Source organism: Formica exsecta, unplaced genomic scaffold, assembly GCF_003651465.1.
Source record: "Formica exsecta isolate Colony F162 unplaced genomic scaffold, ASM365146v1 scaffold135, whole genome shotgun sequence".
In the NCBI taxonomy this organism is placed as follows: Eukaryota; Metazoa; Arthropoda; class Insecta; order Hymenoptera; family Formicidae; genus Formica; species Formica exsecta.
This window is the reverse complement of record NW_021848683.1, coordinates 99,508-115,322: the sequence shown is the minus strand read 5'-3', so window position 1 is coordinate 115,322 and position 15,815 is coordinate 99,508. Positions and strand designations below refer to the sequence as shown.

Here is a 15,815-nt window from a genome sequence, read left to right as displayed (position 1 = left end):
GATAATCTTACCGTAATACTTTTATGTACAGAATAATGAGACAAATCAATTAGTGTAAAGAAAAAAACAAATAATTGTTTTAAAATATACATTGTAAATAATTACATACTTTTTCTTAAAAACAATTATTCTGTACATAAAAGTATTACGGTAAGATTATCGAAAACTAAATATTTTACGAGATATTTTAATTTTTATATCAAAATATGTCAGATTAAAATATAAAATAACTCAAAAAGTACTTAATAAAAAAATACTTTATTATAATGTTTTGAAAAGCTCTCGAGAGAAGTTACAAGAATATGCAATAAAAAGTAGACAGTTCCATTTAAAAAATTGAAGGTGACCTTCACGTGACCTTCAAGCAACTATTCAAGGTCAAATTAATGACACCACCTTATGTCCCCCTCGAAACCATACAACTTTTGTCTGAAACATTTTTCTCTAAAATGCTTAGTTTTTCAAAGAAAAGGGGTGTACGGGTGGTCTAGGACACCCTGTATAATATTTATATGATGAACAATTGAAATTTTTGCTGTTTTCCATAATGTAAGTAGACATGGTGTGCTCTTGCGCATATTTTGTATTACAGCCAATCACTTGGCCATTTTTTGGCGGTAATTCAAATAAAATAAATATTATTTTATTTCAATATGCATACCACGCCAATAAAACTCAGTTTCACATGTAATAAAAATTATTTGTAATTTTATAATGATTCTTTGTATTTCTATTGCTTTTATATTTTATCTAATAACGTTGTTTTTTGCAATCGAAGCCAGAAAAATTTCTGAAATTCAAATAGGAATGTTCTATAGAAATGAGATTAAAGATTAAAGATAAAAGAATATGTTATTTATTAGCAAACCTTGGTCAATAATATTTAAAAGAAATAATACAATAAAAATCAAATGCATTTGCAGAGGTGGCGTAGAATTAAAAAAAAAAGAAAAAATCAAGGAAGACACACTACTTATATTATTAATTAATTTACTAAAAAAAAGGTGAGCTAGACGAATTAACATAAAAATTAAAGTAGGTTCATAAATAAAATAAGCAATAAAATGTACATGTTTGTGCATTATTTTTTATTTGTTAGTTTAAGCATTTTTTTTTGTTTACTTTTTTATTCCAATCCGTATAGTTTTTATTACATTCTTTGAGACAAATATGTATGTTCTCGTTCTCACGAGATATGCTACCACTTCTCTTGGTATCTTCTCTTGTAGAAAATGATCCATTTTCTTAATTGTCATATTAATAACTGTAGCAAAAATGAATATATCAATATTATATTGATATATTGTGAAATGGCGTATATATAAGGCCTGCGCGTTACTGTGCGTAAACTCATCCTAGTTATGAGCATAGCATGTCTACTTGCATCATGTTATTTTCAAAGCAGTGCAATTTTATATTTGCTATCCTATAGTCTCTCACAATGATAAACGTGCTGATAGAACCCTTCAAAAGCTGCGGCGTTTCCAGAGATGGTTTGGAGATTCTTCGTCTAATAGAAAGTTGCATGCATGCATGGATGAATATCATTTTCCCGCGAATTCACATGAGAAAACTCGCCGTTAATATCAATTCTGCGATCGACGATTGGTTGTCTTCGTTCACGAAAAAAGAGTTGCGTATGATAATGATGGGGTATGCACGTACGGGACGATTGGTCACCCTGACTCAATTGATCGCTGGATCTGTGGGAGGCATCTTATGGTTCGCATCCGTCTTCCTCAGTAATAAAGATAAGGTTGTCTTTAATCGTTATAAGATTATAATTGAATAAATTCATCAAAGCATCTTACGCTAGTAATAGAGAGAATATCTTATTTCTTTCGAGAAATTAGAATATGTGTTACATTTCTGTGGATATTTCGATAGGTCGCAACTGTAGATAACAACACCGCGTGGAATTTTGTCCTTCCTTCAACGTGTATGTACAAAGGGGTTTCATATTCCACGTATAAGGCACTCTTTGTTATGCAGATTATACAAGGATTTCTGGTATTAATATCCGAATGCGCATGCGACAGCTTTTTTTTCAGCATTACTATGCACCTTTGCGGTCAACTGGAGCTCCTTAGAATACAATTCATAGAAACCTGCAGAAAACGCGATGATGAGAAGCATTGTAAGAATATTTTCGGGCCACTGGTCAAAAGGCATTGTCAGCTGATAAAATTGACCAGGAATATAGAAGACGCTTTCAATATCAATATTTTGCTACGTCTTTTAATAATTAGCGTTGTTATTGCAGCTTCAGGTATATATTTAACATAATCATCTTAACAAATTCGTTGTTGGTTTAACCATTCAAGATCTTGAAGTGTGGCTTGTATAAGCTATATTTATTACATGACACAAAATCTTGTATAAGAACAATAAAGAAATTATAAAAATATTTGCAATACACACATTTATAATTAAATTAAATTTTTCACTAATTATTTTAAAATTCATGGCTATAAAAAATTTAGAGAAATATTACTTTTTAAGTTTTATATAATTCGCTGTTACTCTATTCATGTTTTACTAATAATAATTTTTATTCTCTTATTCTGAATCTTTTATACCCGTTAATAATAAAAATTAATTAATGAGAAATTTACTTTGATTATAAATGTGTGTACAACAAATCTTTTATTCGCGGTGCTCGGAATTAAATGCCCTTTTCGGGCCGATATCTGAGGCAACGCCTACGATTCCCCCACTACCGTTCGAGGCTCGACAGCTGCCGATCGCGCGGGTAACGCTGTTCTTCAGGAGAGTTCCTACATAAAAAATATTCTGGGATCGTATCTTTTGCCAAATCGTCATTAAAATTTTCAGAAATTTTAATATTTAATTGTTTATGAAAATAAAAATTATCTAGCAAGGATAATTTTAATGACGATTTAGCGAAAGGTACGATCCCAGCATATTTTTTATATAGGGACTCTTCTGAGGCACAGCGTAACACGCGCGATCGGCGGCTAGACCGTCGAGCCTCGAACGGTAGTGGGGGAATCATAGGCGTCGCCTTAGATATCGGCCCAGAAAGGGCATTTAATTCCGAGCACTTTTATTGATTTTTGTCTTTCTTATATAAGATAGACTATTATATTATTATATACATATATGTAAAATATATAATATACTAAGTATACAGGATGTCTGATAATAATCGCATCATCCGTAATGTGCAGGTAGAGAAGATAAAATCGAGGAGAAAAGTCCTTTACTATTTTGCGATTTTCGTAATAGCGAGAAGGGAGGAGCGCTCTATAAATAACAACAGTTACGTACGAGCGGTACATAACGATGGATTCTTGCGTTCTAGCAACCACATATCAATGGGTTATAGGTTGTCCCTTTTTACTGCGCGCTTATACTTATGTGAATTGGTCGATCTTTTCTAATTAATTTCTCAATAATTATTACGAAAATCGCAAAATGGTAAAGGACTTTTCTTTTCGGTTTCACCTGCTCTACCTGCACACGAGAAGTGATACGGTTATTATGAGACACCCTGTACATATATTGTATCATATATGTATATGTATATAGGGTGTCCAGAGTCAATTGCATCACCCGTCGTGTGCAGATAAAGCGGAATAATTTGAGTAGGAAAGTCCTTTACCATTTTGCGATTTTTATAATAATTATTAAGAAATTAATTAAAGAAGATCAACCAATTCGCGCGAATATAAGCGCGCAGCGAGAAGAGACAACCCAAAAGTAGGCACGCGACAAAGTTTTGGGAGGAGTGCTCTGCAATGACAAGTTACGTACGAGCGGTACATAACGATGTATTCTCGCGTCCCTGCAACCATATATCAACGCCGCCCATATCAAGCCGTTCTTTCTCACCGCGCGGTAATACTCGCGCGAATTGGCCGATCTTTTTTTATTAATTTCTCAATAATTATTACGAAAATCGCAAAATGGTACAGAACTTTTCTTTTCAGTTTGACCCAACCTACTTCCACCTTTTGTTTAGTCATTTGCTTTTCGGACACCATATATATATATATATATACAGGGTAGGCCATTTTAATGTATCCACTGAAATATCTTAAAATCTATAAGTATAAGACAAAAATATTTTAGACAAAAGTTGTATGATTCACAGGGAGACACATGATGAAAATATGGACTTGACCTTGAATGACCTTTTCAAGACCAAGTAAATGTGATCGATGTTTTCCTAAATGGAACCCCCCATTTTTTATTGCATATTCTTGTAGCTTAGCTCGAGAGCTTTTCAAAATACTATAATAAAGTATTTTTTCATTAAGTACTTTTTGAGTTATTTTATATTTTAATCTGACATATTTTGATATAAAAAATAAAATATCTCGTAAAATATTTAGTTTTCGAATATATTTATATATATACGTATATAAAATATATTCAATATGTGATTTTTAGGGGTAGGAATTATCCTGTCATTCAATAGTAACGATTACAAAGAAATAATAAAAATGGTGATATCTATTCAGTTTTATATAGTACAAACCTTTTTGTACACGTATGCCGGCGATATCTTGCAGAATCAAAGCGAATCGATCGTTTACGCCATATATAGCTCCACGTGGCACGAAATGTCACCCACTATGGTGAAAGATCTGATATTCATTATGATGAGAATGAAAATCCCTCTTCGGATCAGTGCCGGAAAATTTTTCTATCTCGCACGAACCACTATGACGGATATCCTAAAAACCACCTTAACATACATGTCGTTCTTACAAGTGACAGTTAATAAATAAAAAAGTCCTTGCTATTTTCAGTGTTACATATAGATATAAAAAACGATATATGTAGATAAGCAAAAGAAAAATATAATTATATTTCAGTATATTATCGTGTAATATTTTCATAGTTAATACATATTTGTTTATCATATATATTTTAAATGAGATTAGATCTATAATAATTTAATTTAACTAATATAAAAATTGTGAAAAAGATGTTTATATTCTTAATTGAAAAATCGATACACTAAATTAAAAACTGAATCGTACTTTATATGATGAAATCTATAACAAAGTATGCGATTTCGAAAGAAAAGTTGCTACAGCAAGTCAGCTGCAACTGAAAGCGAAAGAAAAATAAAATTCTCTCTTCCCTTTCGTTCTTCATTCTTTCATACAAAAATACATCCCCTCAATTGTTTTGAAACAACCGCACTTTGGAAAATAATATAGCATTTTGATAGCATGTTAATAAGCATCAAAATTGCATCACAATTTCAATAAGATATGAAATGTGAATGCAACTTCTCTACAGCAATGATCGATCCGTATTATGAACAAAAACCAGCATTAGGTAATACTATCACGCAACGGTCCCTATTTATAGTTGCAACCATGGAATGGGAAAATGAAGTGGCGTACGCTATGACCCCTCTCAAAATCTTAACTGTGCCTATAGGTGGTTGGCCTCTGCAAGAATACAATAAGTTTGCTTTAACTCGCCATATTTTGTCTACTTGCGGATTGGTATGTTTCTCAATTTTACGTTTACAGCAAGAACACCATACCAGGGTTTCTCCTCTGTTTTCGATATATGTGAAAATTAATTAAAAAACAATACGTATTATATGATTTTACCGAGAGATCAAGGTTGAACGTTTAAAATAATATTGATGTGAAGAACGGATATAAAGCAACTTTGCAAAATAAATCGATCGATTCGTACTTTCTATGCAGAGCGTGATGGTGATCGTACAAGCTCTCGAGCTCTATTACAATTGTACTGGCGCGTACGCGAATCTCGATGCTCTGACGCTTTTGGCATGCGGTATTCTCGCTTTGTTAAAAATAATATGGTTCCGCTTATATGCCGATAATCTGATCTGCAATTACTCTTCTGCCATGAATGATTATCTCGCAATCGACACCGAGGAGAAGCACACCGTCATGCGAAAGCACGCCTCTTGGGGAAGGATGATCTCGATTATCGCTTTGTTGATTACTTATGTCGATTCACTCATCTTCATCGTGGGACATGTGTCAGTAAGCAGCGATGAAGGTAAAGTTAATATAACCATTCTAGGCCATCAGGCGGGATACGCTGTCCCATCGACGTGTACCTTGACGCACTTTCACATCTCGACGAGCATGTATTTGGTGATTTTCGTGCTAGAATATATTTATTTGATGGTCATGTGTACCAGTAATCATGGTAAGACATTGGCAATAATATTAAATATAAATAACAAAATATTTATTTATATCTCTCTTAGACATTATTTCAGGTATTTTTTAAAGTATTTATCACACACACACGCGCGCACACACGCACACATGCACACGCGCACATACACATACACACATACAAATACACACACATACAGATGTACATCTCGTAATGAATTTTCTAAATTCTGCGTTTCTGTTTTGAGTGCATGGTAAATATTTAGAACAGGACACCAAGCTCAAATTGACCTTAACAATAAATGCCAAGGTCACCACTCTGAGTAAGCACCAAAAAGTTTTAGCCGTCGCTCGTTGTTTATTAAAAAGTTATAAATAAAAAATGTTTCACGAATCATTCATAATTTTCTTAGCAGATTGATTTATTTACATGCAATAAATCGAATGCGTGAGCGAGGAAGCTTTTCCTGCATCCCCTGCACTCCGAAAAAAAACTAACCTAACCCAACCCTTTTCCGAGAGGCATGAGAGAGATATTTTCCGCCCGCGCCGTTAAATTATCACGTTTCAAGAAACGTAAATATATTGTAAAAATGTTTTGAACATAAAAATAAACAACTTATTGAATAAAAAGTACAGAATCAGTTCTTCGAATTTTTTTTGTTTAGAAATTTCCACAAAAGGTCGTTATATTGTTGTCATGTAGTAAATATTTTCCTCTTATTTGTGAACTTGTGTTATGGAAATATCATCAAATACGCAGTCTTTATTGTAAATTCATAACCTTAACATATTTACTAGGCGGAAAATGCCTTTCTTTCATGCATCTCAGAAAGATTTTGGGTTAGGTTAGGTTTTTTTGGGGGGAGGGGGTGCAGGGGGAGTTGCTCTGTCCCTCACGCATTCGATTTACTGCAAATAATATATAAAATTACTATAGTAATATTTACGGTAAATATAGCGAAAAGGGGACCCAGCCCCAATGACCTTGACCTTGATATATACTCTTCTGCCATGAATGATTATCTCGCAATCGACACCGAGGAGAAGCACACCGTCATGCGAAAGCACGCCTCTTGGGGAAGGATGATCTCGATTATCGCTTTGTTGATTACTTATGTCGATTCACTCATCTTCATCGTGGGACATGTGTCAGTAAGCAGCGATGAAGGTAAAGTTAATATAACCATTCTAGGCCATCAGGCGGGATACGCTGTCCCATCGACGTGTACCTTGACGCACTTTCACATCTCGACGAGCATGTATTTGGTGATTTTCGTGCTAGAATATATTTATTTGATGGTCATGTGTACCAGTAATCATGGTAAGACATTGGCAATAATATTAAATATAAATAACAAAATATTTATTTATATCTCTCTTAGACATTATTTCAGGTATTTTTTAAAGTATTTATCACACACACACGCGCGCACACACGCACACATGCACACGCGCACATACACATACACACATACAAATACACACACATACAGATGTACATCTCGTAATGAATTTTCTAAATTCTGCGTTTCTGTTTTGAGTGCATGGTAAATATTTAGAACAGGACACCAAGCTCAAATTGACCTTAACAATAAATGCCAAGGTCACCACTCTGAGTAAGCACCAAAAAGTTTTAGCCGTCGCTCGTTGTTTATTAAAAAGTTATAAATAAAAAATGTTTCACGAATCATTCATAATTTTCTTAGCAGATTGATTTATTTACATGCAATAAATCGAATGCGTGAGCGAGGAAGCTTTTCCTGCATCCCCTGCACTCCGAAAAAAAACTAACCTAACCCAACCCTTTTCCGAGAGGCATGAGAGAGATATTTTCCGCCCGCGCCGTTAAATTATCGCCCCCCTCCCGCTCCCACTCCGCTGGTAGGCAGGGTGGACCTCGCTTTGCAATGTAGCATGTACTTTGTAAGTTGTAAAGCGAGGTCCACTCTGCCTACTGGCGGGGTGGGTGCGGGAGGGGTGCCTAAGGCCCCCCCTTGCACACCCCCGTGTGTGTGCATGTGCGCGCGCGCGCGCGTGCTTCCTGTCCGTGCATTTTTTTGTTAATAACTATTTAATAAGCAACGAGCGACGATTACATTAGAAGAAAAAGTTACTCAGAATTATGTCCTTGACAACAAATATCAAGGTCAAGGTCATTGGGGCTGAGTTCCCTTTTCGCTATATTTACCAAATTAGCAATTGTGCAATTTGTGAAACATTTTTTGTTTATAACTTTTTAATAAACAACAAGCAACGGCTAAAGTTTTTTGGTGCTTACTCCTTGACAACATATGCCAAAGTCAAGACGATTCGAGTTTGGTGTCCTATCCTAAATATTTATCAATTTTTTTTATCGATATCCGTGAGATTTTATCTTTAATATGAGTTATTTTTTTATATACTTCTAATAGCATCAACAAATATGAAAGATATTGTTAATCATAACTTTTTTAAGGTAGCGATTCTCTGTTCCTCCACATTACATTGCACATTTGTGGTCAATTGAAAATTTTAAAGACCAGTTTTATCAACTTTGATGTTACAAGCCCGGATGTTTACAAACGTTTTAATGTACTAATTCTGAGACACGATCATTTGATAAGAATGGCTAGAAAGCTCGCTGAGATAGTCAGTTTTGTTTTAGTGGTACAATTATTTATCAGCAGTATGCTTATATGTATAGTAGGTGAATATGCTGTCAGCGTTTTGATACATTTGATACCATTTTGCATCGGCAAAAAGGTACGCGAGATGCTAGAAAAATTTATATTAGACGGATATATATCTTTACAGGATTTCAATTTATTGTTGCGTTGACAACTAGCGATTTTAGTATGATGTCAAAGAGTTTTATGGTACTTAGCGCTTTTTTGGCCCAATTAACGGTATATAGTATCGTCGGAGATTATTTAAAAACGCAGATGGAAGAAGTCGCGCAGTCTGTTTATCAGTGCGCTTGGTACAATCTTCCTGCGAAAGTGGCAAGAAACATAGTGTTTATCATGATGTGGAACCAGCTTCCGATCAAATTGCAAGCTGGCAATTTTCTTGTGGTGGATCTCGGAACTTACATGAGCATTCTAAAAACTTCTGCTTCATATTTGTCTGTTTTACGTGTAATGATGGACACATAAAACATCTGATACATGAATAATATTTCACTAATTAGACATTTAGAGAAACATTATAATAGAATTTTAATAAAATTGCTAATTATATTATCAATATACATTCAGCTATAGTATTTATGCTAAATCAAGAATTACTACTGTAACGGGCCGCTTTCGCGAATGCGCGGATTAGCTTTGCCGGGATCAGGGCTCGAGAAAGTGGTGAGACACACGTTTGACAAAGATGTAAATGAGTCAGCTTTATTCTGCCTCTATCGGCACAGGTCAACGTACAGTTAAGTTCCCGCGAAGCGGGCGCGCGGTGGGTGACAATGCGCGAATATTAAGGCGAGCGCGCTAGTTGCCCGGTGCGCGACGATAATTAATCGGCGGTATTATAAGGTGACAGTGATCGTCGCTAGTTTCGAGATATTGAAGTATATGAATATCGGGCGTCGTCGGCGAACGGCAAGACCGTGTTTATTTTGACGGCGCGCGAGACGCGCAAGAAACGGGGCGCGGCTAGTCGGCGCGTATACGGCAAGGCCGTGTTTATTATGACGGCGCGTGGAATACTATAGAGTGACGCGCGACAAGTATTTCGGTGCGGTTATTATATCGCGATTACGGTAACCGTGTTGCGAGGCCGCGTGTGTTATCCGCGTATTCCCAGATGTGCGGGGAGGAGGCGGTCGGAGATCGAGTACCCTCGATCGGGCGGAGAACTCTCCGTCCCTGCTTCCGTACGCGGATTCGAGGATAGCTCGGTGGAGTCGAGAATTCTCGACGGAGCAGCGAACTCGCCAACCCACGGTCCGTCTAGCTGGAGCGGTCGGATCTTAGACCGAATCTAGGAGAGCGGCGAACTCTTCGCTCTTGTTGAGTTGGTCGGAATTGCGTGAGGATTCGCAGGCGACGAGGAAACTGAGAATGCTTGGCGGAGGCTGCGTACGCGTCAACCTCACGTTCCGTCGTGTTCTGTGATTTCTAGGATTGGATCTGGTAGAGTATCTCGGAGCGTACTGCTCGAGAGGCTTCAAGTACCGCTCTGGTAATGATATGTAATCGGGCGGCCTTTTTATACCGAGCGCTTTACGGTATCCGCGGCGCTTATTCAGGTGGGGGTAACAACGCGTTGTTTTCAGGTTCGGTAATTAGCGGGTAACGCGCCGCTATCCCGCAGCGGGAAAACGACGCGGCGTTTCGGTATCGAAGCGCTCGGTACTTTTCGGAGGCGTCCGACGGTACTCGGAATTCAGTCCGTAATAACAGCCGTATAACGGCTGTCTCCGTTATCGTGTTCGGTTTCTACGATATTCTAAGGGTGCGAACTCATGCAGCGGAATAGCGTAACGCGGAACGAGAGCATGACCAATCGCGAGCGTTCTGCAGTTTTCGCTACGCTCACGATTGGTGCGCTCTTGTTCCGCGTTACGCTTTTCCGCTGCCATGGGTTGCACCCTAAGATGTTCGCAATGCGTTTAAAAAGGGCGCTAAGCGCCTCTGCTACTGCCCGGCTGGTGTTCGCCGGGCGGCAGACTTCCGGTTGGTCTACGTGCCGGGTAACAATGGGGGGTGTATTGTTACACTACTCGTATAATAATAAAATATAAAATACACATCACAAAAACTTTTTAAAATTATTTGTTGTCTCAGAAATTGCATTGCTTTTAAATTAAATTGTATATATTCTCGCGATAAAAGAAAGTCGTTCCAAAATAAAAAATGTTGCATATATCAATGTGATAAACATAATTAAAAAACGGTATATCAGAATAAAAATAAAACTTCCTCTTTTCTCGCCCAATTTTTGATTTTTTTTTGTTTTCATAATAAAAAAACTGTGTTTCTTTCAATTTTTTTAATGACAATACCTTGGAAAATAATAAATCAGATGTAAGTATAAAAATTATGTAACTTTGATAAGATATTAATATGAAAACAAATATTGCAAATGATTGATCCATATTATGAACAAAAACATTAATGAACACTATGTTCCTACTTGATTGCGATAATATCATGGAATGATAATGTGGCATACTTTATATAATTCCTTTCTTCAAACACTTAACTATCATTATATAGGCCATCGGTCTCTGCAAAAATATAATAATTTTTTAGGTTATTTGTGTTAGACTACAGCTCGTCGAAAGAGGCAAAGGCGACGGAATAAACCGGACGATGAATACCTTTAATAAGAGTTTATTATTTACTGTAATACAAGTGATAAAGACCCTTGTGCGCTTTCTCAGCGAACAGAAAACCGACTGTGTATTTCTCTTTTTATGTGTGATTCTTTTTTTGTGGTGTAGATGGCGTGGTGTGTCTGGTGATATAAGTGAGACCGGCTCATGCAGCGCTTTCGTTCGTCCACAAAATTCGTTACAATTCGGCGGAGTTTTGGTATCGAGGATAATTCAAAACTTCTCTCAAGTGCGCAAACGGTCTCTTTCTTTTTAAAGTTTCCATACAGTTATTATTTCTGTTTTTTGTATTCGCATATTAGTAGTTTTCACGAAATCCGGCATCATACCGGAGACGCAAGGGGAGGAGAGGGCTTGTCGCTCGCTAGATTTCGAAGAGTTTGCCAGTAAACTGCTTAATATATCTGATGCTTCTAAAACGTATCAAAGCAATGTAAGTAGCAGAATTGAAGAAAATACGATAGACTTCGAGTCCGAGAAAAATCAAAGACCCATGCAGGTTCTAGAAAATTCGACATCGGGAGGCGAAAGTGCGAGCACGTGCACACACATTGGTCTGAAAATGAATAATCCTGAAGAAATTAACGATGTTTCATCAATTGTGAAAGTAAAACGAAGCAGCAAAAAATTGAGGAAAGTTTCAGATAATAGTAGTCTAATCAGATAATAGTAGTATAATACTAGTCCGGATGGTCCAGCAAAAGTCAATAATACGGAAATACAAAAAGTTAATATGGACAATGCTCAAAATGAGCTGTATGATTTTAAAGACAAAGGGCCTCTTTGCGTTTTCCTCAACGTAAGCAAAGCAGAAAAGGACTCCAGACCTCTTCCAATTCTCGAACTGGCCAGAATATTGTTTGTGGTTGGGGTTAAATACGTGGACATGTCATCGGTATCAAGGTCCTGCTGGGAACTTGTTTTTAATTCCGTTACGGAAGCCAATCGGGCTATCCAGAACAAGTATCTGAAAGAAAGAAAGATCGAAGCTTACATCCCAAGATTCCTCAAGAAATGTAAAGGAATTATTCAGTGTGTTCCCTTGGACACCACGTTAGAAGAAATCTTAGCTCTCGTCAATTGTGAAAATAATTTCATTGCAGAAAATGCATTTTGCCTTAAACGTCTTAATAGAATGTCAGGCAAATGGGAAGATTCGAACAGTGTTTGTCCTGAATTCAAAGATCAAATATTGCCAGACTTCATAAAAATCTGGAGAATCAGCATTCCAGTCCATCCTTATGTTCCTTCAGTAAGGATCTGTTACAAATGTGGTTCTATTGGTCACATGAGTTAAACGTGTGAAAAAGAAGAAAAGTGCCTTAATTGTGGAAAAGCCCATAATATCAGTAAAGAAAATAGATGTACGGCAAAGAAGCATTGTATAAATTGTGGTGGCTCTCATTTCACACTAGACAAAAGCTGTCCGGTTTATATTAGACATTCTAACCATGGCTATAGACAATACCATGGCTATAGACAATATCTCCTTTTCGGAAGCCAGGAAATTGATAGATGGTCTATCCAACAACACGCCTTACTCCTCGCAATCATCGAACCCACCTGTTGTTATCATGTCGGTGAAACATTTCCCAACTCTTCCTCAATCCAAGGATCTCAAGAACTTCGTATCTCAAGGGAGATACTCTTACGCCAGGAAGGCCTCAACAGAACAGTCAAGGTCGAATGTGGATCGTCCTCCCGCCAAGGAAACATCACAGATGACAGAAATTGTTAAAACTATTATAGGTATTATAGAAAATTCTCTAGCAGATTTCCCTGGTAGAGAAACGTGGTTTAAAACATTACATTCTAAAGTGTCTCTTATTTCCTTCCCTCCCTATGAGGAAATCACTAAATCGATACCATGAAAATTTTACAATAGAATTGTAGAAGTCGCAAGGCAAAGAAAGTTGAGTTTTCATATCAAATTATAAACTACGATATTGTAATTTTGTCCGAAACATGGTTAACCTGTCTCGACTCTGTAATTGTCAAAGGTTTCGATATTATAAGAAAAGATCGAATAGGTCGTAGAGGCGGAGGAGTTGTAATACTTATTAAAAAAGGTCTCAAATATAATATTAAAAATGTGTGCGAGATAGAAGTGGACGTGGGCGAGAGGAGCCCTGCGAGATCGCGTTTGAACCGGAAGCGCAAAGATACTCTCCGCGAGCGGCGGAGGTATCGTGAATACCGCGAGCGACGGCAAAACGGCGCGATTCCGCGAGCGACGGAATGAGCGGCGCGTTTTAACTGCGAGAGATTAATCGCGAGCGACGAGAATCTCTTTTGTTCGACTCGGAAACTTCGCGTTTCGTAAGCGAGAGTACGAAATAGAAAAGCGAGCGACTTTTCTTTTGCGAGAGTTTAACGATATTCACACACTGTCTCGGATAAATCTCGATCGAGTGCGCCCGGCGGTTCCCCGAGAGAGCTTTTATACAATCGTTCTTTTGGTGATTCTAGAATGTTCGACGTGTTTCCGCGAAAGATTGAGTTTGGTGTTGTTTGCGATGATTAGGAACATTAGAACGTTGTTATTCGCATTTATTTGTAATTCTAGCTCTCTCGGGTGACCGCTGCGTGGCCCGCTTCGAACGGCACGAGCGATGCCGCGGGCCTGGCGTGATTCGTGCAGCGCCGCTGTTTGCGCGTGATTTGATTTGCGGCGAGCCGTGCGTCGCGCGAAATGGCCGCTAACGCGCCAATTTTCGAGTGCTCCCTTTGGAGGCGCTCAATCTCAAACAAAATGTATTTGACTGTAATAATGCTTTAGAAGTATGTGCTGCGGACATCTATGGTTTCTTCGGTAAACTAAGTATTGTTTCATGTTACAGACCACCAGATAATTTTAGAATTGGAATCCCCGACTGGAGATCCTTTTTTGATCAATTTCAAGATAAATGCATCGTTGGTGGTGATTTTAATGCCCATCATACTGGTTGGGATGATGACAAATGTTGTCCGGTAGGTTATTCTATAGTGAAAAGTTTGCTCGACTTAAGGTTTGTATGTTTAAATTCTGATTCCGCCACATTTTGTAGTTCAATTGATCTGGGTTCTGAATCATGTATCGATTTTTCTTTTTCGAGCTTGGACATCTGTTTGAACTTAGTATGGTCCATAGGTAATGATACTTAGGGAAGTGATCATTTTCCAATCACTATTTCATTGACTTCCAGGATTTCTTTTTATACTTTATTTAAGAAACCTTCCAAACTTTACTCTTTCAAAACTGATTGGAATTTATTTAAGGATAAGGTGGAGTCATCGCTTAATGCAGGATTATATTTAAAAGAAAATTTTGCTCTTATGAATATCATCCTAGACGCAGTCAAGGATGTTACTCCTGGAAAAAGACGAAAGGAAGAAAAGAACTTTTGACACATTCGTCAGCCTCTGCCATGTTTATGGTGGAACGAAGAATGTGATGAATTGATTAGCGCTAGGAAAAGTACGTTAACAAATTTCAGGAGAAATCGTTCATGGGAAAATTTTGTAAATTTAAAAAAATGCGAGGCCAAAGCTCGCTCAGGTCTTAGGAAAATTAAAAAAGACTCATTCTGATACTTTTGTTCAAGCTTACGAAAGGACTCCAACCCCTCAAAGATATGGTCTACGGTAAACAATATGTATAACCCTCAAAAAGAATTTAATGTTAGAGAATTAATTTCGGACTTGTGTCCTCCCTGGGTTGCCACATGTGTGCACTAATATTACTGCAGTATCTTTTCTCTCTCGATCATACGCTCTGTCACGCTCTGTCTCTTTCTAATCGCTCGCTCGCTATGTACTACGTATCGCTTAGCTTCATGCTCCTCGCATATTCACTTACGCGTTCACTCGCGCTTCTCTCTCTCTCTCTCCCTCTCTCTCAGTGGAGAAGACGTGTCAAACATCGCTCAGCAAAAGTAATAACTTTCAAACGGTTAAATAGTTACGGGGAGTGATAGAAAGTTATTCAAGTCATAGCGGCATAGACCGGCATTAGCCATGAGTGTTATCTAGCCGGGATATGCTGATTTGTGGGCGTGAGAAATGCATTTCCTGTCTGGGACACCAAAGTCTCACACGACAGGTAGACATTAAAAGTGGACACAAAAGTGCTGACGTGTGACAGTGAAACAGAGGTGACTGATCGCTTACGCTGATATTAGCGGTTTCGGCCGATAATTATCGGCAAGGACGATGAATATGCTGAATATCGATGCTCGGCATGTAAAAAGACAATAAAAAATCAGGTGGTGACATGCAAGTCTTGCTATCAGGTGAATCGTATTAAGCTGTTTTACCATCCAGGATGTGTAAGCAAGCATAGGATTTACGATAAAAATCAAGAATTGGTA

General features: G+C 37.5%; 2 protein-coding genes across 2 annotated transcripts; both read left to right on the top strand.

Annotated features, from left to right (window-relative positions):
- The first annotated feature begins 2,058 nt into the window (after nt 1–2,058).
- Nucleotides 2,059–4,757, top strand: LOC115245896 (odorant receptor 82a-like). The gene is made up of 2 exons (XM_029824391.1): nt 2,059–2,269; nt 4,417–4,757. Exons 1-2 carry the CDS (start codon nt 2,059–2,061, stop codon nt 4,755–4,757), a joined length of 552 nt encoding a protein of 183 aa, XP_029680251.1.
- Nucleotides 4,758–5,357: 600 nt separating this feature from the next.
- On the top strand, nt 5,358–9,283 carry LOC115245892 (odorant receptor 13a-like). The gene is made up of 4 exons (XM_029824387.1): nt 5,358–5,489; nt 5,700–6,174; nt 8,605–8,835; nt 8,943–9,283. The coding sequence occupies exons 1-4, from the start codon at nt 5,358–5,360 to the stop codon at nt 9,281–9,283; spliced, it is 1,179 nt and encodes a 392-aa protein (XP_029680247.1).
- Nucleotides 9,284–15,815: the final 6,532 nt, after the last annotated feature.